General features: G+C 43.8%; 1 protein-coding gene across 1 annotated transcript in view; it reads left to right on the forward strand.

Moving 5' to 3' along the window:
- Window positions 1–1,416: 1,416 nt before the first annotated feature.
- Window positions 1,417–26,361, forward strand: part of sorcs3b (sortilin related VPS10 domain containing receptor 3b) — a 56,014-nt gene continuing 31,069 nt past the window's right edge. The window contains exons 1-2 of the mRNA XM_058058274.2: window positions 1,417–2,056; window positions 24,449–24,516. Coding sequence (XP_057914257.2) covers window positions 1,604–2,056; window positions 24,449–24,516 — 521 coding nt within the window. The 5' untranslated portion in view covers window positions 1,417–1,603. The remainder of the gene's footprint in view (window positions 2,057–24,448; window positions 24,517–26,361) is intronic.

The following is a 26,361-nucleotide window of genomic DNA, read 5'->3' on the forward strand; positions in this document are numbered from 1 at the left end:
TTGATTTGTAAAAGACATGAAAAGAATAACGTGGCGTGTTTCACACTTAAACAGACTGGCAGTCATGGACACGGCGGATCACAGCTGGAGTTCAAAGCTCTCGTTTCCTGGGAACCAGAAGGCCTGCGGCTTTTAATTAATTGTTTTAAAAAGGGCTGCTGTCTCACCGAGAATGGACGATATTCCACAAAAGTCGCTACGTTCCTCACAATTTTGCGGACGGCATCTTCTCAAAGGACGAGGTAGAGTAGCTACTGAGGAACTAAGGAGGAACTCATGAGGAACTCATGAGGAACTAGGAGTTGTGGCTGTAGGGCTCGGACCTTATTAGAAAGTGTTCCCGTCTTTTGTGGTTTCCTATTTCACATCAAAGTTTAGTGTAATCTCTTTAAATGGGCAAGCCCATATACTTCCACCATGGGAATAAGAAATATCAACTACCTTACTCTAAACAAAAACAAGTGCTGCAAGGCATGCTGGGAAGCCGGAAACAATTCCAGCAACATGCTATAATTTTTTTTTTTGTTTGTTTCATATATTTTATAAGGGGCTGCACGGTGTTCGAGTGGTTATCACGCCGGCCTCACAGCTAGGAAACCCCAGTTCGATTCCACCCTCGGCCATCTCTGTGTGGAGTTTGCATGTTCTCCCCGTGCATGTGTGGGTTTTCTCCGGGTACTCCGGTTTTCTCCCACATTCCAAAAACATGCTAGGTTAATTAGCGACTCCAAATTGTCCATAGGTATGAATGTGAGTGTGAATGGTTGTTTGTCTATATGTGCCCTGGGATTGGCTGGCCACCAGTCCAGGGTGCACCCCGCCTTTCGCTTGAAGACAGCTGGGATAGGCTCCAGCACCCACTGCGACCCTCATGAGGAAAAGTGGTAGAAAATTAATGAATGAGGGTTCATTTTTTTTCCAAAATTCATTTTTTTTTCCATTTAAATTGTTTTTTTTTATTCACTTATTTTATTCTTACACTTATTTTATTATCTTTTTATACCTGTCTTATGATTTCCACGTTCCACGTTCACAGAATCGCACAATTGGACAATAAAAACGGAATCTACCGTGGATGGGTGGACCCCGCCTCTCGCTTGAAGACTTGAAGACAGCTGGGATAGGCTCCAGCACCCCCGCGACCCTTGTGAGGAAAAGCGGAAGAAAATTAATAACTAAATGAATATTTTATGGGACTACTTATGTGGCCCGGTCTCACCCAGACGACCTCCAGCAGCCGCCAGGTAAATCCAGTAAGACCGTTGCTGTACACTGACTACTCTAAAGTATATCCATTTATAGAACTGGCCTCCTAAAATGTTTGCTCACTTTTGTGCGATAGAGAAGCAAAACATAAACATCTTGCAGCCAATCATTTGAAGCAATCAGTCCACGGAAGGTTCCCTCTCCATCCACGCAGTCACTCCATCTCCTGCTTGACGCGCAGCACCTCCCCCTCCAACGGCTCCTTCCTCCACTTTTCGCCAAGTCCCGGACTAAGATAGAGCAGCTCTCTCTCCCTCCAACCCCCGAACGGCAGGCGCCAACGTACACATGCGGTGAATACTTGACAAGTTGACTCCCGCTGGAACAAACGCGCACCATGGGACCGTGGCGATCGCGCGGCACTTCCCCGCTTTTCTTTGCTCTGCTGCTGACGCTGAAAGCCCTCCGAGGCAAGTTCGGGGCTCAGGCGGGGATAAGTTCTGCAGCAGACGGGAGGTTCGATCGGATCAGGTGGGAAAACGGCAGAGAAGTTTTAACCGGCGTGTACGGCGAGTGGGTTGAGAAGCCGGACCCGCCTGGCGAGGCGACGAAAACGGAACCAAACTACCCGAAAATGCCGAGACTTCACAACAACCATGTGGTCAAAAGGAGCGCGGAGGCTGCCGAAGGGGTTTCCAACTACAGGACCGAGTACCGGCGCGTTGGCGAGGATGGCAAAGGTCCGTACCCGAGGCAGAGTGAGCCCCACCTGGACACCTCCACTTTTGCTCTGTCGGGGGATTCTGCACACAACCAGGCGATGGTGCACTGGTCCGGACACAACAGCAGCGTGAGTGGCACCTATGAATGCAACGCGCGTTGATAATTAACACCTTTACGCACGGTGGTCTCCGTGCGTAAAAGTAAACTGTGGCTCGTTAACGCGCCGATTGTTGCTCCGTTTGAAGCCATCGGTGTCAAAAACGGAGCAACACGTGGTCTTTTGTGTACAAGTTGGAGCGGTTAGTGATTTTACGCACACGCACGTACACAAATGATGTGCGCAGTGTGTGGCTGACGGATCGCACAATGCGCAATTTTGTCCAAACTACCTCATGGAGTCTAAGGGAAAAAAAATGCATGCCCTTATATCTTTGAAATGCGTCACTTAAATTCCCATGATGCTACTGGATGTCAGGTGTTTGGGTTGCAATCTATTATGCATGAAATAATCAGGCGGCATCTCGCACTGGAACTCCCAATCAAGACGATGACAAAGTTTGACCTTTGGGGACAAATTAATCTCACCCCCCACTCCCCCTTCCCTCCATTGCCTTTGCTGTTTCTTTATGGAGATTTGATCGCCGGGTGTTCTTATCGTCCACCCAGATATTCCAAGTACACTTGTCCACACCGGAAAGGACTTCTGCTTGTATTTTATTCATTTTTCTCCTCGGGTAATCGCCTAATCTCGCCGGGCTCAAGGGTGTGTGGCAGCAACATTAATCACATGCCACATATGAATATATTGGTGTCCTAGAAATGGCAAAAATAGAACAGCCAATTGTAATATTGGGTTTTTTTTTTCCCAGGTCCCTTTAGTGCTGTTGATGCATTATTTCCAGTCAATAAAGCCCAAACGCGCCTGATGTGATGTGATGTGATTTGTTGGCGACGTGGTGAAATATGCTTCTGCCACGGGACGTCTTCACCAAAGATGGCCTTTTTGTACCGTGGGACACTGTTCACTGGATCATCACTGATGGGCTTGTCACTCTCTCCCGCACATCATTTTAGATTTATACTCTCGGAAGCCTTCCCGCGCTCTCCCAAAAGTGCTCCGGAGACTGCGGGGGGGAAAATTGATGGCATTTTATGACAAGACGCTGGAGCCGAGGCTACACGAGATGTAAATGACTGATAATCTATCTAATCTAAAGAGGGACATTGAAAGGGAAATGACTTCAATGCGGTGGTCCAAGTTTGCGTCAGATGTGAGCAAAGATGTCATATCTCCCAGAAGGAGATGGGAGATGTCACGGAGGAAAAGAGCTGCAGGGGTCATTCGAGTTCACGTTTAATAGCAAGCAGACTTTCCAGCCGTGTTTGATTTCTGTGATTGTGTGGAACATGAAAGCACGGTGACTTTAATTACATCGATTCGGGCTTGATTGTGGGAATGGATCATGAGCTCCCTCGTGACTTCTTGCTTAACTGCATGTACACTCTTTTAAATCAGGTGGGGGGGGGGCGCTCTCTCAGGCTATGATGGACTACGGTGGTCCGTAAGCTTGCTGTTAAAGTCCAATCTAAGCATATTTTAGGGTAGCAAGACCCCTAAAGGTGCGGGGCTGGGGCACTAAATGTGTTTTTTCTGTGAAAATTACGTATGTATGGGTTTTCATACTCTGTCTTGGTTAGAGTACAACCAAACAGAGCCCAACTTAAGCAGTCTTCACACTTTTTTTCAGGGCTTCATAGTCGAAATAACTCAAATTCATTCGCTTTCTTGTGTTATAATGCACAGAAAAGGGAAAGATATACGTGTTCATGTTTCACATACGGAATGTTCCAAAAAAAGATTCAAAAATTCTGCACGGGCTGCACGGTGATCAAGTGGTTAGCGTGCAGACCTCGCAGCTAGGAAACCTGAGTTCAATTCCACCAGGTTGCATGTTCTCCCCATGCATGCGTGGGTTTTCTTCGGGTATTCCGGTTTCCTCCCACATTCCAAAAACATGCTAGGTTAATTAGCGACTCCAAATTGTCCATAGGTATGAATGTGAGTGTGAATGGTTGTTTGTCTATATGTGCCCTGTGATTGGCTGGCCACCAGTCCAGGGTGTACACCGCCTCTCGCCCGAAGACAGCTGGGATAGGCTCCAGCACCCCCCGCGACCCTCGTGAGGATAAGCGGTAGAAAATGAATGAACCTTGGTTAGCATCATTAACCAGCTCTAACCAAAACTGATGCTAACTTTTTAAAAATATCTGAACTCATTACTTAAAACAAGTTCATGTTTTGACTTTAATTGCGTGAGAAAGTAGAAAGACATAAAATACAGCGCTCTCTAACTTAAGCGATGGAGAATGAATGAATTAATTTAAATGAATGAATGAGGGCTCATTTAAAAAAAAAAAAAAGAATTCTGCTTTTTTCCATTTAAATTGTTTTTTTATTCAGTTATTTTATTTTCTCAACACACTTTCAGCCTTCAAAATATGAATATGAGCGTTCCTGTAAGGGTGTCATCAAAAACAGCTTACATTAATAACGCCATGGGAATTGCAACCGTGACTACGTCTTCTTCAACCACAAGCACGGGCATTTCCGTTGAGGATTTTCTACTAATTTTAGCAGACGCTGACATCCGATTTGAACAGTTAGCCAAGTTGCATCCCTTTCGGAATATTCTCCAGTGATGTTTAACATCAATAAATGTAAGGATTTTTGCATTTAATTCACAAACCCAAAAAAAACGTTTAAAAGGTAAAAAAAAAAAGAAAACCGAATAAGCAAAATGGATCATAGTAACCTATGAATGCCTCTACTCTTCTTTTGTAATCCTTTATTGAACGAAATAGTACCTTGGGAGTACTTTCAGTCAGGGAACAGGGAACTAGTTGACACGGAATCAACAGCACCTCCGCTGGTTGCACCCAGGTACTGCAGGGCAATATGCAAAATAATATGATATATTTCACAGAGTTTTGTTGACGTTGTTGAGATTAAGTCGTATGATTGACAACCGTGAATGGATAAATGGATAAATCCATCCCGGATCTCCGTTTCACGTGACAATGATGAGTCGCAGATACGCATCATGAGGGTCATGATTCGAGGCCATGTCCAAAGTGTCCAAAAAGTCGAAAAAAAAAGCACTTAGTTGGAGATGTCTTGCCACTTGAATCAATATTTCAATCTTCCGCCCCGTGTCGATGCTCTGGGCTGTGATATGAGCATATGGATTTTTAAAAAAAGCTCCCAAGCAGCACATGCGGCTCACGGGGGGGACCTCGCTGACCCCCCCATCACAGCCAGCTGAGCGTCGGGTGATCAGCTCGGACCGTTATTGGCATGTGAATAATTTGCCGGTCCTGATGGGGCCGCTGATGTCGACGGCTGAGCAAAGAGTGAGGCTGCGATGCGGTCTTTATTGATATCCTGCCCCCCCCCCCTCCAAACCCCCTCTTCTTCTGTTGCCGCAATTACGCTTTTATGTCCCTCCAAAGGATGTCCACATATCTTGAGGATACAGCGTGCCGTGAAATGTCTCATTTTGTCCAAAGGTGACGGGAGTCGAACCAATCTGTCAGTCTGTGCCCGGAGACGTCGAGATGAGGCTTTCGCCGCGGTGCGCATACTTAATGCAGAGCGAGCCCGTTATTTGTGGCGTGTAATCACATTCTTATAAATAGACAATAAAGGGAGGGGAAATGGCAAAGCGCTGGAGGACACCTGTGTTTAAAGCCGCTTCATTAGCCAGACAGCCACTCCATTTAACATGCCGGAGCCGCTTGCATGGAGCCTCTTTGATCCGCAAAATCAAATGGAAGGGGGCTCCCAATTCACACAGGCGCTTGACCAGACTTTTGGGGGGGTTACCGGATGATGAAAAGTGCATTAAAACACTGTGACTGAGGGGGGTTGGAATCGACTTTCTCCACATTCTTCGCTTTATTTCATATTCAATTGACTAAATACTCGGGCGAATCTTTGGCCATGTGATTTAGGGCATGTAGCGCCGTGCCCAAATGTGAGCTACAGTGCCAGCATGACCGATACATTTACCGATACAACATCACACCAGGTTAGCCTATACCAGGGGTCGGCAACCCAAAATGTTGAAAGAGCCATTCATTCATTTTCTACCGCTTTATCTCGTGGGGATGCTGGAGCCTATCCCAGCTGTCTTCGGGCGTGACACCCCGGGTACATCCTGGACTGGTGGCCAGCCAATCACAGGGCACATATAGACAAACAACCATTCACACTCACATTCATACCTATGGACAATTTGGAGTCGCTAATTAACCTAGCATGTTTTTGGAATATGGGAGGAAACCGGAGTACCCGGAGAAAACCCACGCATGCACGGGGAGAACATGCAAACTCCACACAGAGATGGCCAAGGTTTGAATTGAACTCTCCTAGCTGTGAGGTCTGCGTGCTAACCACTCAACCACTGTGCAACCGAGTCTGATATCAGCATAGTTACATTTTTACACTCGAATTTTTTGGAATGTGGGAGGAAGCCGGAATCCCCGGAGAAAACCCATGCATGAGAACATGCAAACTCCACACAGAGATGGCCGAGGGTGGAATTGAACCCTGGTCTCCAAGCTGTGAGGTCTGTGCGCTAACCACTCGACCGCCGTGCCGCCTGAAAGAGCCATATTGGACCAAAAAATGAAAAATGTGTCTGGAGCTGCAAAATTTAAAAGCCTTATAACGAAGGCAAAACATGCTGTATGTATCTATATTAGCTATATTAGCTATAGAAAGCTCCAGGGAGCCACTAGGGCGGCGCTAAAGAGCCACAGGTTGCCGACCCCCGGCCTATACGAACGGTCAAACTTATTTTAAGATGCGTAGCAAAGCCTATATATATGTTTTTTTACAAAGCTGCCCTCCGTGAATAATCACAGATCGTACCATGTTCATGAAGTAGGGGGGTTTGTCCTTCATTTTCCCAACACAACTTCCAAAGCGCCTTTTCTCGGAAAATGGGGGCCAGTGTCAGGTATTCACACTGTCATGATGTCTTGATGGCAAAGCAAATCTTTGTCTCAGTCTCTCACTGACTGTCAGTCAAGATGCGGGACCATCCCGGGCTCAAATGATGGTTGCTACTGGAGCAGGATGAAGTTCAATAACTATCAGACACCAACTGCCAGAGAAGACATTTAAGAAGAAAAAACGTCTTCAACCTGTTTTCCACATGACACAGTGGAGGGGGCGCCATCATGACCCTTCTTTGAAACAATGGAGCTTCAGGTTGTGCAGGGGCGTCAAAAAGCAAACGGATAACTTTTATTTTGTCTCACTCCCATTTCTTCTTTTTGCATTTTCAAAATCCATTGCAGTGGCCTATTGGTTAGCAAGTCAGCCTCAAATTGAGATTCTAGTTCGAATCCCTGTTGAAACACCGGTCTGTGGAGTTCGCACGCTCCGCGGGTGATTCGTTTTCCTCCCGCATCCGCAACAATCCCAAAACATTTATATCAGGTCCGTAGAGTCTCCCGGTTAGTGTGAATGTTTTTAGCGGCCAAAGTCAGCTCCGGCCCACCCGGGACCCTCGTTACGATGTGTGGTTTAGAAAACGAACGACCGGACGGATTCATTAGTGGACTTTTGCGTCATATGAACTGCAGAATCAAGCCGAACCGGATCCTAAATAGATGATGAAAATGAGCGATGAGTGCTTTTAATATTTCAACACAATCTTTCCCCGTCTTGCTGCATGGCTTCAATTCAACGGAGCCATTTTGGATCCGCACTGATGCGGCGATATATCGTTTTGTGTTTATTGTCGGTGTTGAAAATGTTTAACAATTTTAGCCAAGCACGGGCTTTTGTCACCAAAAATGGAATATCCTGACAAGCATATCCTATACTTGCATGCACTTGCGTACTGTGATGCATGGTGGGGTACCTTGTGGTTGTCTGCGACAATGCATTTCAAACCAAAATAATTGAACTACTTTAGACTGTGTAGGTTCGCTAATGTAGCGTTGCTAGGTAAGGTAATCAGTTTGTTGATTCGTGCATTGAACTTAGAAATATCCAACAAAAAAAGTCTGGAAAAGATTGTCTTATATTGGGGACGTCCACCAACAGGTGGCACCAAAAGACTTGGACTTGGACCCCACAATGTTAAAATTCCAAATTACACTTAAGTCCTGCTTCTGTGCCAAGCGGAGTTGCAGTAGAGCTCCACTGAACTACAGAATGAGCTGCAGCGCCGTGTGACGCTTCCCTGTAGGTTTGTCATCTGGAGTGACACCTCCGTCATTTGGCCCATCATTATCACGGCTATCGATCTGGAGCTGCTGTAAGTTCCCAACCCTGCGGAATATGGATGTCTGGAAGCCGATGGGAGCCTAAAACAAATATCAAGATGTCCCCCATCCCCGCCGCCCCCTGTCTGTGCACGGTGGTTCCTCTGGGTGTCAGCACCGTGCACGTGTTCATTAATCCAGCAGGCTCGGAGCCTTGAGGGGCGGCTGCTGCCCGCTGATGGAAAGGGCGTTCCTTCAGCCAGCACAGGTGGCCCTTGTTCTAATGACCGCATTTAGCTTGTTGGTTGCCTGTAGTTCTACACTGGCCTCATCCTTCGCCCCCCCCCCCTCCAAGGAATTATTCAAAGAAATATCTTTTTTTTTTTTTTGCTCCTCAAAGCACAAGAACACGTTCCCTTTTTTCATGAATGATTTGTGCTGAGGGAATGTGCGTGCATCACTCCTGCACTTAGACTGTAGTTTTGCCCCAAAGTGCATATCGAGGTCTACCTTCCAGTTGATGTTCACTGCTTGATTCCCTTCCGCACCCCTCCCCCCCCACACACACACACACTCACTCATGTTTCAATTAATTAATCAAAGTGACAAAGCAGACACAGAATCCTATTTGACAAGTTTGCATGTGATTAATTAGTTTAATAACTATTGCCGGGTGGTCGACGCACAACTCCATGATTAGCTTGTGAGAGCAAATTTATGCATTTTAATTTGATTGAGTTTGAAAGTCAAATCAAGAGATGACTTTATTAACGCAAACTGCGATGCCTGATGAACGTTTTCATGCCTCGTCTTCAGCGCAGAGTGAGCGTTGGTGTTAAGCGTACCTGGCAGTATTTGCATTGGAAAATGAGGGAACATTTCCAGGAAAGTACGGTACATTTTCAGAAAGAAGGAGGAAACTTTGGTGTTCCAGAGGTTCTGCCCGAGTGTTGCCGAGCGCACGGAAGCTGTGCCGCTCTGGCATATATCCGCCGCTTTTAAAATATACGGGAAAATATGGAAACAGGGGAACATTTCCAGAAAAACTAACTGCTAAAAAAAGTAAATTAAAAATGTATCCAAAAAAAAAGAAACCCAAAGAGAAGGCAAAATAACAAAAATACGTTTTCCAGAAAAGACCTGAAAATTGAGGGGGGGATTTTTCACAAAACCCGAAGGGAAAATGGAAAATACAGAAAATGCCCCCTGGCAGAAATTTTCCAGAAACATTCTGGATATTTTCCAGATGAAAAATAAGGCAAAATTTAGGGAAAATGAATTTTCCTCCCCCCAAACAGGGACCTATTCCAGAAAAATAAGGAATTTCCTGGAAAAAAGAATCTAGAAAAATAATCTTCAACTAGAATTTCCAGTGTTGCCAAACGGACTGGAAGCTGTGCTGCTCTAGCAGAGCCAGTCATGACTTTTGTTTATCCAGAAAAATTGCCCCCACCAGCAGAAATTTTCCAAAAAAATTCCGGATATTTTCCAGATGAAAAATAAGGCAAAGTTTAAGGGAAAATGAATCCCCTCCGCCCTCCAAAAGAGGGACATTTTCCTGAAAAGAAGGATTTTCTGGAAAAAAAATGCTGAAAAATATGGAAAATTACCGCCCGAGTGTTGCCAAACGGACTGGAAGCTGTGCTGATGACTTTTGTTTATCCAGAAAAATTTGGCAAAAAAAATAAGGCAAAATTTAGGGGAAATGAATTTTCCTCCCCCCAAAAAGGGACATTTTCCAGAAAAATAAGGAATTTTCTGGAAAAAAGAATCCAGAAAAATAATCTTCAACCAGAATTTTCAGTGTTGCCAAACGGACTGGAAGCTGTGCTGCTCTAGCAGAGCCAGTCATGACTTTTGTTTATCCAGAAAAATTGCCCCCCCCAGCAGAAATTTTCCAGAAAAATTCAGGATATTTTCCAGATGAAAAATAAGGCAGAATTTAGGGAAAATTAACCCCCTCCGCCCTCCAAAAGAGGGACATTTTCCTGAAAAGAAGGATTTTCTGGAAAAAAAAAATCCAGAAAAATATGGGAAATTACCGCCCGAGTGTTGCCAAACGGACTGGAAGCTGTGCTGATGACTTTTGTTTATCCAGAAAAATTTGGCAAAAAAATAAGACAAAATTTAGGGAAAATGACCCCCCCCCCCCCCCCCAAAAAAGAGGGACATTTTCCTGAAAAATAAGTATTTTATGGGGGGGAAAAATCCTGAAAAATAAGGAAAATTACATTTTGGTCTTCAACCAGAATTTCCGCCCGAGTGTTGCCAAACGGCCTGGAAGCTGTGCTGCTCTAGCAGAGCCAGTGATGACTTTTGTTTACATGAATTATAAAATAAAGCAAACTATGAGAGCGGGTGGGCGCAGGGAAGGAAGGACAAATACGGTGGACTGGTATTTTCCAGATGAAGACAGGAAGTGGGCAGGTATGTCTAACAATATGGCTGAGGTCAGCCTGACGCAGTGCGATGGAAGATTTTAAGAAGGAAAAATGATTTTTCATTTCTCGTGCGATGCTGAAGACGCGACCCAAAGCGCCACACGCACCGCATGGCACAATCAATGGAGGTGATGGAGAGCTTCCAAACTCAGAGTGACACATTCCAAAAAATATATTTGAAAAACCCACACACACATAAAAGTTCAGCCGATGGCTTTCTGGGTGCAAATCTTTTAAAATGACAGGTTGCTTTTGCTCTGAAAAGCCAAACATTTATGGTCCAAATCAGTGTTTATGAATGCGGGAATGAATATGGAGCCAAGGTTATTGAGATGTGATGACAAAGTGTCATTTAAAAAGCTTTGTCTGCACTAAGACATTACAGACGCGTTAGTCTGATGGATGTTTATTGGCCAACACGGGCGCCTTTATCAAGCACGATGGCAGCACTGCACTTATTTCAGCACCAAAACAGATCAAATTCTACTTTACTTTTCATACGGCATAACCTTCAAAATTGAACACAAGCTGGCCTAAAAAATCAATGCATCATTTTCTATGCCGCTTATCCTCACTAGGGTGGAGGCATGCTGGAGCCTATCCCAGCATCATCTGGAGAAGAGGCGGGGTCCACCCTGGACTGGTTGCCAGCCAATCACAGGGCACATATAGACAGACAAACAACCATTCACACTCACATTCATACCTATGGACAATTTGGAGTCGCCAATGAAGCTAGCATGTTTTTGGAAAGGGGGTGGGGGGGGGGTGGAGTACCCGGAGAAAACCCACCCACACGCGGGGAGAACATGCAAACTCCATACAGAGATGCCCAAGCGGCGATTCTTCCCGATCTCCTGACTATGAGGCCAACATGCTAACCACTCGACCACCGTGCAGCCTACAAAATTAATTGTGTGTTTTCTTATATAGTGTCGTGTATTAATACTCCTTGACGTGGCAACAACGCTCCATAGTGTTTATAGGAAACCTTCCAACGTTTCTTCATCGTTCCTGCCATTGAGATGTTGAATGTTTCGGTCCCGCCGTTGTTGAGCCTTAGAAATCGTTTGCCTGAAAGTATTTTCCGTTTGTTATGTAACAGCTCCAGAAGCGGAATGTCCATCTCGGTTGTCTATTTCATCGTCATAGGTGGAGCTGTTTGAATTTGCCTTGTAAAATCGCTAATGCTAATCGCTAGCGCTTGTATGGGATTTGCAACCTACATTAGCATGGAGCTAGCTATGATTTTGCATCTGATGTCGGTTAGACGACACATGCTTTATTTCTGTATGCTGCCTTTTCCCGCAGCTGAGCTGTGGCTGTAGGCAACCTCTTCATATAGTGTTTTAACTAGCTTAGCCAGATTTTAACGACTGACTTGACTTGGTTTTGCCAAACACTCATCTGCTCATTTGAGGGGTCAGCATCCAGCTGCGTCATCTACCTCTGCATGCGCTTTAACATATCGGTCATGTGACTCAGCTGCCGGTGTGAAATTCTCTCTTCTGTGGTTATCATCACCCTTTCCCTGTGTGCCATCATTGGTACCCTGCTGTGGTTTCCTTTCCTCCACAGCTGAAGTTTTCAAAGTGACAAGATTGAAATGTCATCTCATCGGATGATAATAAAATACTGGATTGTACTGCTGTGCCCCCCCCCAGTCTCCACCACCACCGCCCAAACATGGCCCATTTATTTTCCAATAGACGTATTTAGTAAAAGATGGTGGACTGACCCAGTGGCTGCAAATAGACATCAACGGGTGTTGGAAATAAGTAAGCAATTTGTGTCAAGATGAAATTGGAATGTTTGCTTTGCCTTTCAAGTAGTTTGTTATACATGACCAATAACTATACTAGTATTTATATATAAATCAACCCCAAAAGTAGAATATGGCCTGTCCGTGTATTACGATGTTTTCCAGTTGCTACTCCTGACACAATTAGAAAGGTTATTACATGTTCCTAATCAATCCGCTGGGATTAGTTTTTCTTTTCTCCCTGTTTTTTTTTTTTTTTTTTGGAACTATGTCAACCTGGATTTTAATGAGTTGATATTCCGCTGCATTATTCTTCCAGTGAAATCTCACATTTAAATACATAAACAAAAATGCCATTTGATGTGATTTCATTTGAAGGAAATGTCAAACCGACTTTAAATTTACATATAAATTGAGATAGAGAGAGTAACTCGTGCTTCAAGTGCACTTATTAAAGCTCAAAGTATATTTTTTCTTATCCCGATAAGGTAAGAAAAACCAAACAAAACCATTTTTAGCACCAAAATGTCATTCATAATCATAGAACAGCCATTGCTTTGATACGGTTGGTCAATAAGACGTCTTATTATCACTCGCCACCTCCGTGGTTTACGTTTGGGACTACAGTCAAACCTCGGTGTGTCCGTGCGTCTTTTATAAGTGCGACCGCCATGGGGCCAAAGAAAGTTGTGCCTGCCATTAATTTGATAAAGAATGTGATAAACAATATTAAATTGCTCACTTTTCCACTCTTTGTATTGAATTTAGGACTCCTATAGAGCAGCTACACACAATAACAGGCACAAAAAACTTTCTAGATCTTCCAGAATCTGTACCTATTCCATGTGTATTTCCTCGGATTTGTGCTTTCCGCCAACATCCCGGTCAAATGGGAGAGAGTGTATCGTGCCACAGGCACGCCCATAAGAAAACCCGCAAACCTCATTATCAGAAACTTTGGCATGGTTTGATACCAGAGTAAAACATTCTACTGACATTTATAGGTCAGAAAAGTGGCAAAATAAATTTTTATTAATTTAATACTCTATAAAATTTATTTTTCATAAATATTTTGGGGTGCCTGGAACAGATTTATATATTTTTTAAATATTATAAGAAACAAACACAACAGCAAACTAATTGTAATTTTGGGAAAATTTGGCACTGGAAATTTTTTTTTAATAATTATAAAGACAATACAGTGAAAATATGAAGGGAATAAATTCATAATTATGAGAAAGAAATATACCAGAAGAAGAAATCCAAAATTAAAAAAAACAGCTGTAAATTTACAAGAATAAAAGACAAATATTAAGAGGGAAAAGTCCTATTCTAATGAAAAGAAAAGTATTGAGGAATATTATAAGGAAAATAACGTAATTAATTGTCACACAGAGTTGAAATATTGAAGACATGTTCACCAATAAACAGTCAAACTTCTTAGTATACAATATCCGCATGTGTGACTTCACAAAATATGAAAGTTGCATCCTTTTATTGGTCACTAACGCTAATTAATAAGCGTCTATTTCAAGTGTCACCGGATTCGGAAGTCTGCAAATTCCATTAACGTCCACCAAATAACGTTTTCCCCATAAAAGCTTTGTTTGGCCGCCGACCGCTCATGCGGGCAAAAGCTTGGACACACCGCTGGTCCTTCATTGTACTCATGTAATTAGCAAAGCGCATTAAGCACCACAGTGCAAATAATGAAATACATTAGGAGAAAATAAGTGGGTCGCCATTTCTCCAAACAACGCTACGTCATTGGAATTGAACACAATCCACCCAGTTAACGTAAGTACGGAGGAAAACTAAGCAAGGAGTCCAATTATTGTTGTAAACTAAACCAGATGACACTTTATTTACTCAAAGACCAGACAGTTTTATAAGTTTATACAGTACAAAAATACACAAATGTGAGCCAAAAGATATACGCAAAACATGGATATGTCACAACTTGATTTGGCTCCGTCACAAAGCAGAAGAGCTGCTAAGAGCCTCGCATCTGAATTCCATTAAATCTCTCCCAAATGTGGCAAAAAGTAGCTTCCACGGAAGTAGCTTCCACATACAGTATTTTACTTACAGTCCTACGACAGCATTATTTGCATATGTCCACGAGGCTGCTTCTGCCTGCCAAACGTTGCATTGTTTGGGAACTGGTCCCATGTCAGCTGCTTGGAAGGGAGCTAAGATAACCGTTAATGAACGCTGGTAAACGTCCAGTCACGTTTAAAAACAATCCCACTCTGATATGTTTAGCTTTGAAAATTTCATTCATCGGCTCCGGAGTCAAAGTGAGGGAAATCTACGACATTTACGTTAACGTTGTGAGCTGGGGGGGGGGGGGGGGGGCTGTGACAACAGAACGCGAAAGATGGGGAGAACGGGGAAAGATTCAATCATTTGGCCTTCTTGGCTTCAGGTGGTTAAACAGGTTATACTCTGGAACGACTTATGTATGTTTTTTTCTACCAAATGATGCATTTTTGGCCTTGTGCGACTTATACTCCGGAGTGACTTATGTATGTTTTTTTCTACCTAATGATGCGTTTTTGGCCTTGTGCGACTTATACTCTGAAGCAACTTATGTATGTTTTTTTTCTACCTAATGATGCATTTTTGGCCTTGTGCAACTTATACTCCGGAGTGACTTATGTATGTTTTTTTCTACCTAATGATGCGTTTTTGGCCTTGTGCGACTTATACTCCGGAGTGACTTATGTATGTTTTTTTCTACCTAATGATGCGTTTTTGGCCTTGTGCGACTTATACTCCGGAGTGACTTATGTATGTTTTTTTCTACCAAATGATGCATTTTTGGCCTTGTGCGACTTATACTCCGAAGTGACTTATGTATGTTTTTTTCTACCTAATGATGCATTTTTGGCCTTGTGCGACTTATACTTCGGAGTGACTTATGTATGTTTTTTTCTACCTAATGATGCATTTTTGGCCTTGTGCGACTTATACTCCGGAGTGACTTATGTATGTTTTTTTCTACCTAATGATGCGTTTTTGGCCTTGTGCGACTTATACTCTGAAGCAACTTATGTATGTTTTTTTTCTACCTAATGATGCATTTTTGGCCTTGTGCAACTTATACTCCGGAGTGACTTATGTATGTTTTTTTCTACCTAATGATGCGTTTTTGGCCTTGTGCGACTTATACTCCGGAGTGACTTATGTATGTTTTTTTCTACCTAATGATGCGTTTTTGGCCTTGTGCGACTTATACTCCGGAGTGACTTATGTATGTTTTTTTCTACCAAATGATGCATTTTTGGCCTTGTGCGACTTATACTCCGAAGTGACTTATGTATGTTTTTTTCTACCTAATGATGCATTTTTGGCCTTGTGCGACTTATACTTCGGAGTGACTTATGTATGTTTTTTTCTACCTAATGATGCATTTTTGGCCTTGTGCGACTTATACTCCGGAGTGACTTATGTATGTTTTTTTCTACCTAATGATGCGTTTTTGGCCTTGTGCAACTTATACTCCGGAGTGACTTATGTATGTTTTTTTCTACCTAATGATGCGTTTTTGGCCTTGTGCAACTTATACTCCGGAGTGACTTATGTATGTTTTTTTCTACCTAATGATGCATTTTTGTCCTTGTGTGCGACTTATACTCCAGAGTGACTTATGTATGTTTTTTTCTACCTAATGATGCGTTTTTGGCCTTGTGCGACTTATACTCCGGAGTGACTTATGTATGTTTTTTTCTACCTAATGATGCGTTTTTGGCCTTGTGCGACTTATACTCCGGAGCGACTTATGTATGTTTTTTTTCTACCTAATGATGCGTTTTTGGCCTTGTGCGACTTATACTCCGGAGTGACTTATGTATGTTTTTTTCTACCTAATGATGCATTTTTGTCCTTGTGCCACTTATACTCTGAAGTGACTTATGTATGTTTTTTTCTACCTAATGATGCGTTTTTGGCTTTGTGCCACTTATACTCTGAAGTGACTTATGTTTGTTTTTTTCTACCTAATGATGCATTTTTGGCTTTGTACAACTTATACTCCGGAGCGACTTATAGTCCAGAAAATACGGTAATACATTGGATATTGCATTTGCAAGTTCTATTTAAGTCTCAGACAAGAGCTGTCCTATCTAGTCTGATTGGTGTTTGTCCCACCAAGTCATTAAGCATGAAGTCTAATCGGATGAGAGCTTAAAAAGTAGGCTCAAAGTTTTATGTGCAAATGTAAGTGTAGTCAGAACGGTACAATGTTGATCACGTGACATTTTTATACGATTCAGCTGCGACACTAACAGCGGACGACCATTCGGAGATACCCCCGGGGGACTTGACTTGACTTTATCTGCCTTATCTTGGTTTGAGTTTTGACTCGAGACTCGGGATTAAAGACTGACTGTCTTCCATCTCTGCTGTTCTTCTTTTAACACGCCTTGTTGAGGCTGCTTGTATATGAATAATTATGCTAAAAAGCCAAGGAAATATGAAAAGAAATCGCCATTAGCTCTTACTCCCGTCTGGTTTAGTTGTGCGCAGCGGAATTCTACATACTAGGTTCTGCGAGACTTCAGGACGGAAAACAAGCAGATTCCAGTTGGAAAATGCCAGTGTTGATGGTAGCGTTGCAAAACAGAGGAAAGCTCATCTTTACAACGTGCACAATTGCATTCAAATGCGCCCTTGTTTTCTCCCCTTTCTGTGAACGCATCAAGCTGAGCCATCAGCGCTCAAATGCAGACAGCAAACCCACACAGAGACAGCCTTGGCTCCATTAAACGTAATTTCCCGCTGTTGTTCCCAAAGCTTCCTTTAAGGCAACGAGACGGCGCAATCACATTGTTAATGGCAGACAGCACACTTTATTGTCTCTCCTTGTTTTTGCAGCATTGGCTTTCCACAAAGGAGCTGCATTTGAAGCAAAACTATCTTACATTCTGCCCATTTCATTAATTCCCACCCCCCCACCCCCCTGCCTCTCCACCATAATGGAGTGAATTGATTGCTGAAACCTCTCAAGCTCAAAGCACGGCCGCTTCATGAGCACAGCTCAGGAATCAGGAGGATGAGCAAACGTGCACGCGGCACACCCGCCGTCCCCCTGGGGGCACGTGCGGGCGGCTTCACCTGATGAAAACTGCATTCCCGGTCTATGTTTGCAGCCTGGAAAAGTACAAACAATCAATTTGGTCCAATTGGCCTCCCTTCGATCGCGCGCTCGTCTTCGGAAAAGACGTTTGTTTTGCTGAGTGCGAGGGGGGGTCTTCATTCCGACGCCGCGGTTCGATTCCTCTGCTCTCTTGCTGCACATCTTCATTTTCCTGCTCTGGGAATGGATGCAAATTTGCACCTAATGCTGGATTTATTCTTTCCCCTTGAACAAAGCAGGCTTCTTCTTGCAACAAGAAAATGCTGAGATGTCTAAAAGCCTTTTATTCACTCGTTGGCTTGGAGATCCCCATCCAGTCATCATCCATCTATCTGATACACCCACCCACCCACCCAATCATCGATCCATCTATCCAATACACCTACACATCCATGTATCCATCCATCCTTTCATCATCTATCCATCTAGCCAATACACCCACCCATCCATGTATCCATCCACCCACCCACCCACCAATCCATCATCTATCCACCCACCCACCCACCAATCCATCCATCCATCCACCCACCCAATCATCCTTCCATCCCACTCACCCATTCATCCATCCAGTCTACCACCCACCCATCCATCCATCCATCCATCCATCCAATGCACCCACACACCCATTCATCCATCCATTCCCCCAACCATCCACCACCCCACCCATTTATCCATCAAGTCCACCACCCACCCATCCATCCGTCCATCCAATACACCCACCCATTCATCCATCTAGTCCACCACCCATCCATCCATCCATACATCCAATACGCCCACCCACCCATCCATGTATCCATCCATCCACCACCCCACCCATTCATCCATCCAGTCCACCATTCCTCCATCCACCCATTCATCCATCCATCCAGTCCACCCATCCATCCACCCACTCACCCATGTATCCATCTACCCACCTACCCATCCATCCGTCCATCCAATGCACCCACACACCCATTCATCCCTCCATCCCCCCAACCATCCACCCACCCAATCATCCATCCATTCATCCATGCAGTCCACCGTCCACCCATCCATCCATCCATCCGTCCATTCAATGCACCAACACACCCATTCATCCATCCATTCCCCCAACCATCCACCACCCACCCATCCATCCGTCCCACTATTACCATAGTTTGGTAATCAAATGAAATGAACATGTTTTCTATGCTCTTAACTGCCCAAATATTCCAGTTATTGATATTTAATATTGATATTGATATAATATTGATATTCCATCCTCTTTTACCAAACTTCACTTCTGGCAGTCAGGCCTGGAACCAACGCATGGCCATAAACGCGGGATGTCTGTAAAACACTTCATGACACAAATATGAATATTTATTTTCTGTTATTTTGTATTTTCCATGACCGCACATCAACGCCAGCTGATATCACGATGAAGCTAACGTCCCGCCTCTGGAGTTCCTCTGCGCTTCCTAGCCCGAATGCATCCTGAACCGGCTCTGATGGCTAGAAAGTCACGTTTGAATTCAGTCATGTTTAATTCAGCCGGTCTCTAACCTGCAGTCGGCTGACAAGCTGACTTTGGCTTCACGTGGATGTTGACACACGGAGTTAGTTGTTGTCGACATGTTGTTGTTCAGGAAGCTTTGAGAGGCGGGAGCCAGCTGAAGGTTCCTCCCCGGAGAGCCCCCTCTGTATGGAATGTTTACTTAGCACCATACATACTGTATGTATGTACATACTGTATACCGTCTAACGCTTTATGAGTATTCATGAGAATGGAAATACATATCATCCCGCCAGTGAACTTTGCAGCCGCCACTAAAGGTAAATAAAGCGGATGTGAGCGTGTGTCGCCGCCCCCCCCCCCCTTTGAGCCGCTGGCGTTTTCATTACAAAGAAGCTTGCATCACTCACGCTCATCAAGTTGGGGGGGCGTCCCCTGGAAATTAATTTAGAACCTTCAGTTGTCAGGTTGAAAAACAGTGTGCGCCATCCACATGAAAGTGGCGGCATTTCTCGCTCCGCCACACACGTTTCCTGCTTGGCGCCACGGCGTCCTCGGAGCACGATGGGAAGGTGTGCTGGCTTTTTAACTTGACTCCACTGGCCAATTAGCAAGAAGCAATATTTGAAGAGGGTCTTCTTTATTAGGAATGACTCGGGGCTGGATAAGCCAGAGAATGAAGGTTTTTTTTTTTTCCAATTTGGGAATGTTTTAACATTCTGAAAAGTCACAAAATTTTCCATCATCATACGTGACTTCAGCGAATGATGATTCCGAATGGAATCTTTTCGAATGACCTTTCCGAAAGCAATGGTATACATGGAAAGAAATATTGCAATCGCGTGTCTACATGCGGCGCTATAATCCAACAGAATAGTCAATGGGGCATGCCCAGTAAAACGTAAACATCAACATCACGTGATACAGATTCCTCGAGTTTTTCTTCCACTTGTTGGAATAACTCCGTATTGCCAGTTTTTCCTTTGTCCAGTCTTGAAATTTAGTTTGAATAAAAAACAAAGTCCAGTGCCGATTGCGAGCCTCCATTTTTTTTTTAATCGAAGAACGTCTGGAGCTGCGTGTTACGTGAAAAGAACGCACCCGGGATAAATTTAAACAGGAAAAGATCAAATTCAATCTTGCTAATATTTTATAATTAAGCTCGGGACATGTTTTATATAGATATATATTTTATTTTTATGAAAAAAGTGTTTAGATTCTGTTCCACAGATGGCGCTAATGCACACAAAAGCTAACTGCCAATAAACAACAGAAGAAGAAAAACACCACGACGAAGAACGCTCCCGTTTGAGCGGGTACAAGATACCTCAATCGGATTGGGGAAAGGAATATTCCACATCTGTGAATCCGATTATATATTCATTCGGATTGGCACTTTTCTTTCGGAATGAGGTGTATACAAAGGTTATATTCTTTCCGTTTGAGCAAATAACCCAAATGGAATTGGAATATTTGAGTCCATGTATACGTGGATAATGATGAGATCCACTCGTGGGGATGATCCGATAACAGTACCGTGTGGACCGTACCATGTTCTCCAAAACTATCCATGTTAGGTTCATTGGAGACTAAATGGTGCTGTGCCCTGTACAGCTGGGATAGGCTCCAGCATACATGGCATAGAAAAGGAATGAATGACAGAACCTCGCCGCACGCCACTGCAGCCCCCCAGGAGAGTCTACGGTCATGGAACGGATCGCGTTCCACTTTGGAGGTCGGACCGCAGCTGTATTGCAGAGTGCAATAATGACTCACGGTGTGTAGGAAAAAAAGTGGCCACCACGGTAGCGTTGAGATGCCTCTCACGTCCCACTGAAGCACTTTAAAAATTTGAGCATTTCTCTTCGAACAAGGGGGGGGAGAAAAAAAAAAAAAGTGCATTGATGTGGGATTTTATTTGATTTATTTTAAAGATTTGATTTGGTCCAGCAGTCATTGAACATAGCACGTGCTCGCTCCATGCTGGGATGTTTATTCCAGAACGCTCGGATGAGCGGCTTTGACATGCGAGTTGCCACGGAGGCTTTCAGCCCGTGGGGGGTCAAAGTGCACATGACTTTGACATGTGTTTAATGTTTCTTTCATTTGGCGCGCTCGGTGAAATCGTGATGCAATGCCTGTTTCTTTGCGAAAGAGAGAGAAAGCAGGAGAGAAAAAGAAGGCCACCAGAAGAGAATATTTGTACAAACGGTGGACTTAAAACCAACTCCTTGGAGGGAGCATGCGAGCCAATCTGAAGAAATGATTGGTTGACTTTCCCGGGGCAAAGCTCCCTTTGCGCACATCAATAAAACATAAACATGAATAAATGCACTGCTTTTGCCCTTGCAGGGTTCTTACTTAATTTCATGTTTGCAAGAGAACCAATGAGATGCATGGAAACGCTATTTACCTTGAAGCCTTAGAGTTCTCACCGGAAGCCATTTTGGGCTTGTTTGTCCCCATTATTTACATAAAAGGCAGGCTGCAACATAAACACTTTGAATTTTCACTGCTAATTCTGCTGCATTTGTCGTGTTTTGTCGTCCCCCCCCCACACACACACATCCCTCCACATATGAGTGCACTTGTGACGAGTCCCAGCCCCATTTGCATACATAGTAGCGTCTCCCAATTGACTGCATTCGCTATCAATAACAGCAAAGACGTGGGAACACATATTCTCCAGTGATGTACTCTTGATGTATCCACTTAGGGACAAATCATGCAAACAGTCATCTGCCTCGCTAGTCTGTCGGTCTCTGAGGTAGCTCTTTGCTGACCCAATTCGGCGGGTCGTCTTTTGTTAATGAGCCACAAGCACAAAACATGATGGCAACATGGCAAAAACGGTAACAGCGAGAGAGCTCCCGGCTGTCTTTGTGTCATTTTGGGCTATTTTTAGTCCCGGTAACTTTGTACCCGTTTTGATAAAAGTAACAGTTGTTCCTCCAAAACTGCCAAAATAATAAATAAATAAATAAATAAATAAAAGTGAAAATAAAAACAAAAATGAAAAAACAAATCAAAAAATTAAATACAAAAAAAATAAATATAAATGGAAATAAAAACAAAAATAAAAAAATATATACATGAATAAATAAATAAAAGCAAAAATAAATACAAAAATAAAAAACAAGATTCAAAAATTAAAAATAAATACAAAAATAAATGTAGAAATAAATACAAAAATAAATATATAAATAGAATTACATATCAATAAATAAATAAAAGCACTCTGCTCTCATATGTATTTATTTCATGCAGCAGACAATGTCAGCTTGAAATACAGAAGGAAAAACTATTCTATGAGAGTGCTTTTATTTATTTATTGATATGTAATTCTATTTATATATTTATTTTTGTATTTATTTCTACATTTATTTTTGTATTTATTTTTAATTTTTGAATCTTGTTTTTTATTTTTGTATTTATTTTTGCTTTTATTTATTTATGTATATATTTTTTTATTTTTGTTTTTATTTCCATTTATATTTATTTTTTTGTATTTAATTTTTTTTTCATTTTTGTTTTTATTTTCACTTTTATTTATTTATTTATTTATTTATTTATTTATTATTTTGGCAGTTTTGGTCCTCCATACCCTCGATGACTCACTTGGACGGAGAATGAAGTGCCATCGGAAAAAATCAATCCGCCGCCGCAGTGCAACGATCGGCGGCGTGAGATTTTTCTCTCCGAGCAGGCAATCAGGGCGGACATCACAGCCGTTTAGTTGAGTCTTTACACCAAATTGATTGCGACTCGGGCCTCGGACCTGGCAGACACGGCGCATTTAGTTATGCAAATGCTTATCCTTCCGTGTGATTGGTTAATTAACCTGTAATGCGGCTAGTCCCGGCCCGGCGCACGGGCTGTTTGAAGGCGGCGTTGTGGGTCAATTGGGTTTTTAGCGTCTTCAAAGCAGCCTTAAAGACACGTCTTTTGTTCCGCCGAATCTCGCACGCCTTTCTTTCTACTTTAATGAGTCAGTCGGGGGGGGGTCCCGGAAGGTTAATGTCTTTAAACTGACTGTAATTGAGCTTCTGACCTATCTTCCAGGCTTTATGAAATTTAGTCCTGATATGCCATGTTTCTGTTTCTTGATTGTTATTCCGACTCCCCCCGCCCCCCCCCCCCCCCCCCCCCCGCCCACCTCCTCTCCTCCTCCACTTCCTAAGCTGAGTTATGATCATCCCCGTGGGGAGTCTTTTATAATACCATTGGAGTGACAATAATGTGTTTGCACACCATTTCACGGCGCCCTCTGTGCTTGGCAGCCTTTTATGGGACACAATTCCCGTTCCCGGGAAACACATTGTCCAGAGAACATGGAGGCCACACGCTGGAGCTGGACATTCTCCAATCGGCTAAATGCACCGCGGTCTGCTAACATCGCTCATCAGCAAACACGGGAAATGGAAGGGAGTCAGGATGCTTTTTATGGTTCACCGCGCGCTTTGCTGGTATCATTCCGCATGACCCCGGGGGTGGGGGCAGGGGGACGGGGTGGTCACGTTCCCGGACCAGCGGCAAACCTGGGACTAATTCATAAACTATTTTTGACACATGGCTCGCTTCTCTTCGCATTCCAAACCTTTCTTTGAGCTTCACGTTGACGTTCTTCTCTGATTTCGGATCAACATTTGCACTAGATTAGCTTCAGCTCCAGAAGCCTCCCTGTATCTCCTCAATATGCCTCTTCCACTTTAAATTGTCATACCCATAGCTACTACTAATGAATGATAATGTAAGACTGGGGTGTCCAAACTGCGGGATGGGGGCACATTCTCGAAATTGAATTTTTAAAACAACAACAAAAACAGCAGTAAAATTGTACAAGAATAAAAGGAAATTATAGAAAAAAATTTATCTAACAAGAAAAAGTCTTAATGAGAATAATGTAATATAATGAGGGAAAATGATGTAATTGTTTTCAACACAAAAATTATTATATTATTACATTATCTGTGTAGCATAAAAACATAAACATGTAACATTGTAGGCATCTTACCGCTGAGTTAGTTTCGACATTAGTTTCGGCTAATAGATTATTAGAAAAGCCATCTAGCAATCTAAAAACTAAAACTAAAATCTCTTACCATGCTGTTAACTACTCCCTTCAGAGAGCAGCACAAACTGGGTCTAACAAGGACACAAAAACGACGCACAACTGTGCAAGAAGACAAATGTGTGTAGTTTAATTTGACTATTAACATTGACTATTTGTCTATTTGATTCTGCAGCTCTGAGTATATCTGTATTACGTGTACAGTTTCCCAGCGTTCCATGTACAAGTACAAGTACAAGTACATCCAAACAAAGGCTTGTTTGGGGTATTCTTGTGGCCAGGTGAATTTACTGTAGAAAGCCACGTGTCCACGCACGTTGTCTCCTAATGAAATACCGCTTTTCCGTTCCAGGTGATCCTCATTCTGACTAAGCTGTATGACTTCAACCTGGGGGCCGTTACCGAGAGCTCTCTGTGGAGGTACGTCGGCTTTCAATCAACATGAATCCAAAGGTACCGCTGGCTCCAATTCCATAAACATGCAAAAGCATACAGCTAAAAAAACAATATAGTCGTCGGCGGCGGTGCGGCGGCGGTGCGGCATGCTCTATGATTTATGGTGGTAGGTAGATAGGTGCTCGCCGGGGTATGACGAATCAAGATACATTGCGAGCCCATATGAAGTATGTTTTAATAAAGCGCTTGCGATGAAGCTTCCCAGCGGTGCTTTAGGAAAAGGCCAATCTATTCTCAGCGAGGAAGGATATCACAAAAGGTATAGCATACGACTTACTGGAAGCTGCTGTTCATTTGCACATTAACTTTGCTAGCGGGAGCAACTGAATCCGAGCTCACGCTTTGCCTGAAGCGACGACAATATCCGAAAACAACATTTGGACTACATTTCCCTTCCTGAAAACGTGCTTATCACACGGTTTGGTAAAGAATGGAGCGTCGGTGGACTGTGGGTCTCGAACCTTTCAAACTTCCAAATCAAAACCGTTTTAAGATGAATGCCAATAGGGATACGGATTGGGAATCCATCAATCCATCCATTTTCCTCCGCTTATCCGGGGGAAGCAGTCTTAGTAAGGAAGACTTCCCGGTCCCCGGCCACCTCCTCCACCGGGAGGACACCAAGGCGTTCCCAGGCCAGCTGTGAGACATAGTCCCTCCAGCGTGTCCTAGGTCTAACCCGGGGCCTTTTCCCGGCTGCCAGATTTGGCCGCCGAAGACCAGGTCGCCCAGGCACCCGCCCTTGACCGCCACCCAACACACAATGTACCGGACTCTTTCACCGGTGGGTCTACGAGGGGGAGATCCCGTGTGGCTTCTTCGAGGTGGGGTGAAGGCCCGACCACCAGGCGCTCGCCTGCGAGCCCCTCCACCAGGCGTGGCTCCAGGGTGAGGCCCCGGTATCCCGCATTCGGGCGAGGTACGGTACGCGAATCACTCTTGGTCTGTCCCGTCACCTCGGACCTGTTTGCCTTGGGAGACCCTACCGGGGGCATATAGCCCCAGACAACACAGCTCCTCGGATCACTCGGGTACTCACGATAAGGTGGTGATTCACGGAGGGGACGGACGGATTGGGAATGATGGGCAAAATTCCAAAAAAGGGCACTTCCCCTTTAATAAAGTGTCCAAACGATATGATGCCAGGCAGACTACTAGACTGAATTTGTCCTGGATTTCTTTCACCTCATATTTGGTCCCAAATGCTGATCCAATATGGGGACGCATTTGATGACCCCGGGGGCGGGGCCGGCCCCACTACTCGAGAAGCACTACTCTAGAGTAAGAAAGTGGTATTACGAAACGTTTAATCCAAACCAGGTTGCTCAAATGCTTACAACGTCTACCTCTCACCATCTGTGACAACCCCCCCCCCCTTTTAAACCTGCCCTTGTTCCCAAGCAATTGACTTGCCACTGCAGTAATTGCATTGTATTGTAATTATTTTTGAAGGGGCGGCTTTTGTGCAGCCTGTCGGGGTCATAAATAAGAATTCATTCAATCAAGGATTATAGCACAGAACTCCATCCAGGCTCTAATATGCCCCCCCCCCTCGCCTTCTCAGAGAACTCATTTCATTTTGAAATACACGGTGAAAAAAAAAGAAAAGAAGGAGTCCATCAGTCCAGCCAGCGTAGAGTTTCAAATTAATATCTGTTACACCAGAGGCGCTAGCGAGATTTACACCCGACTTGACACGTTTTGAATCCCATATAGCGTACAGTACAGCAGGTCTTCCATCACCCAAGTGTCTGCTTAACGGCGTAAGTAAATTAGAGAGCACCTCGGGCGATGCGTTCAGGCGCTTCG

This window comes from Doryrhamphus excisus, linkage group LG20 (assembly GCF_037039965.1).
Source record: "Doryrhamphus excisus strain RoL-2023G ecotype Guam linkage group LG20, RoL_Dexc_Guam_v1.1, whole genome shotgun sequence".
Lineage (NCBI taxonomy): Eukaryota > Metazoa > Chordata > Actinopteri > Syngnathiformes > Syngnathidae > Doryrhamphus > Doryrhamphus excisus.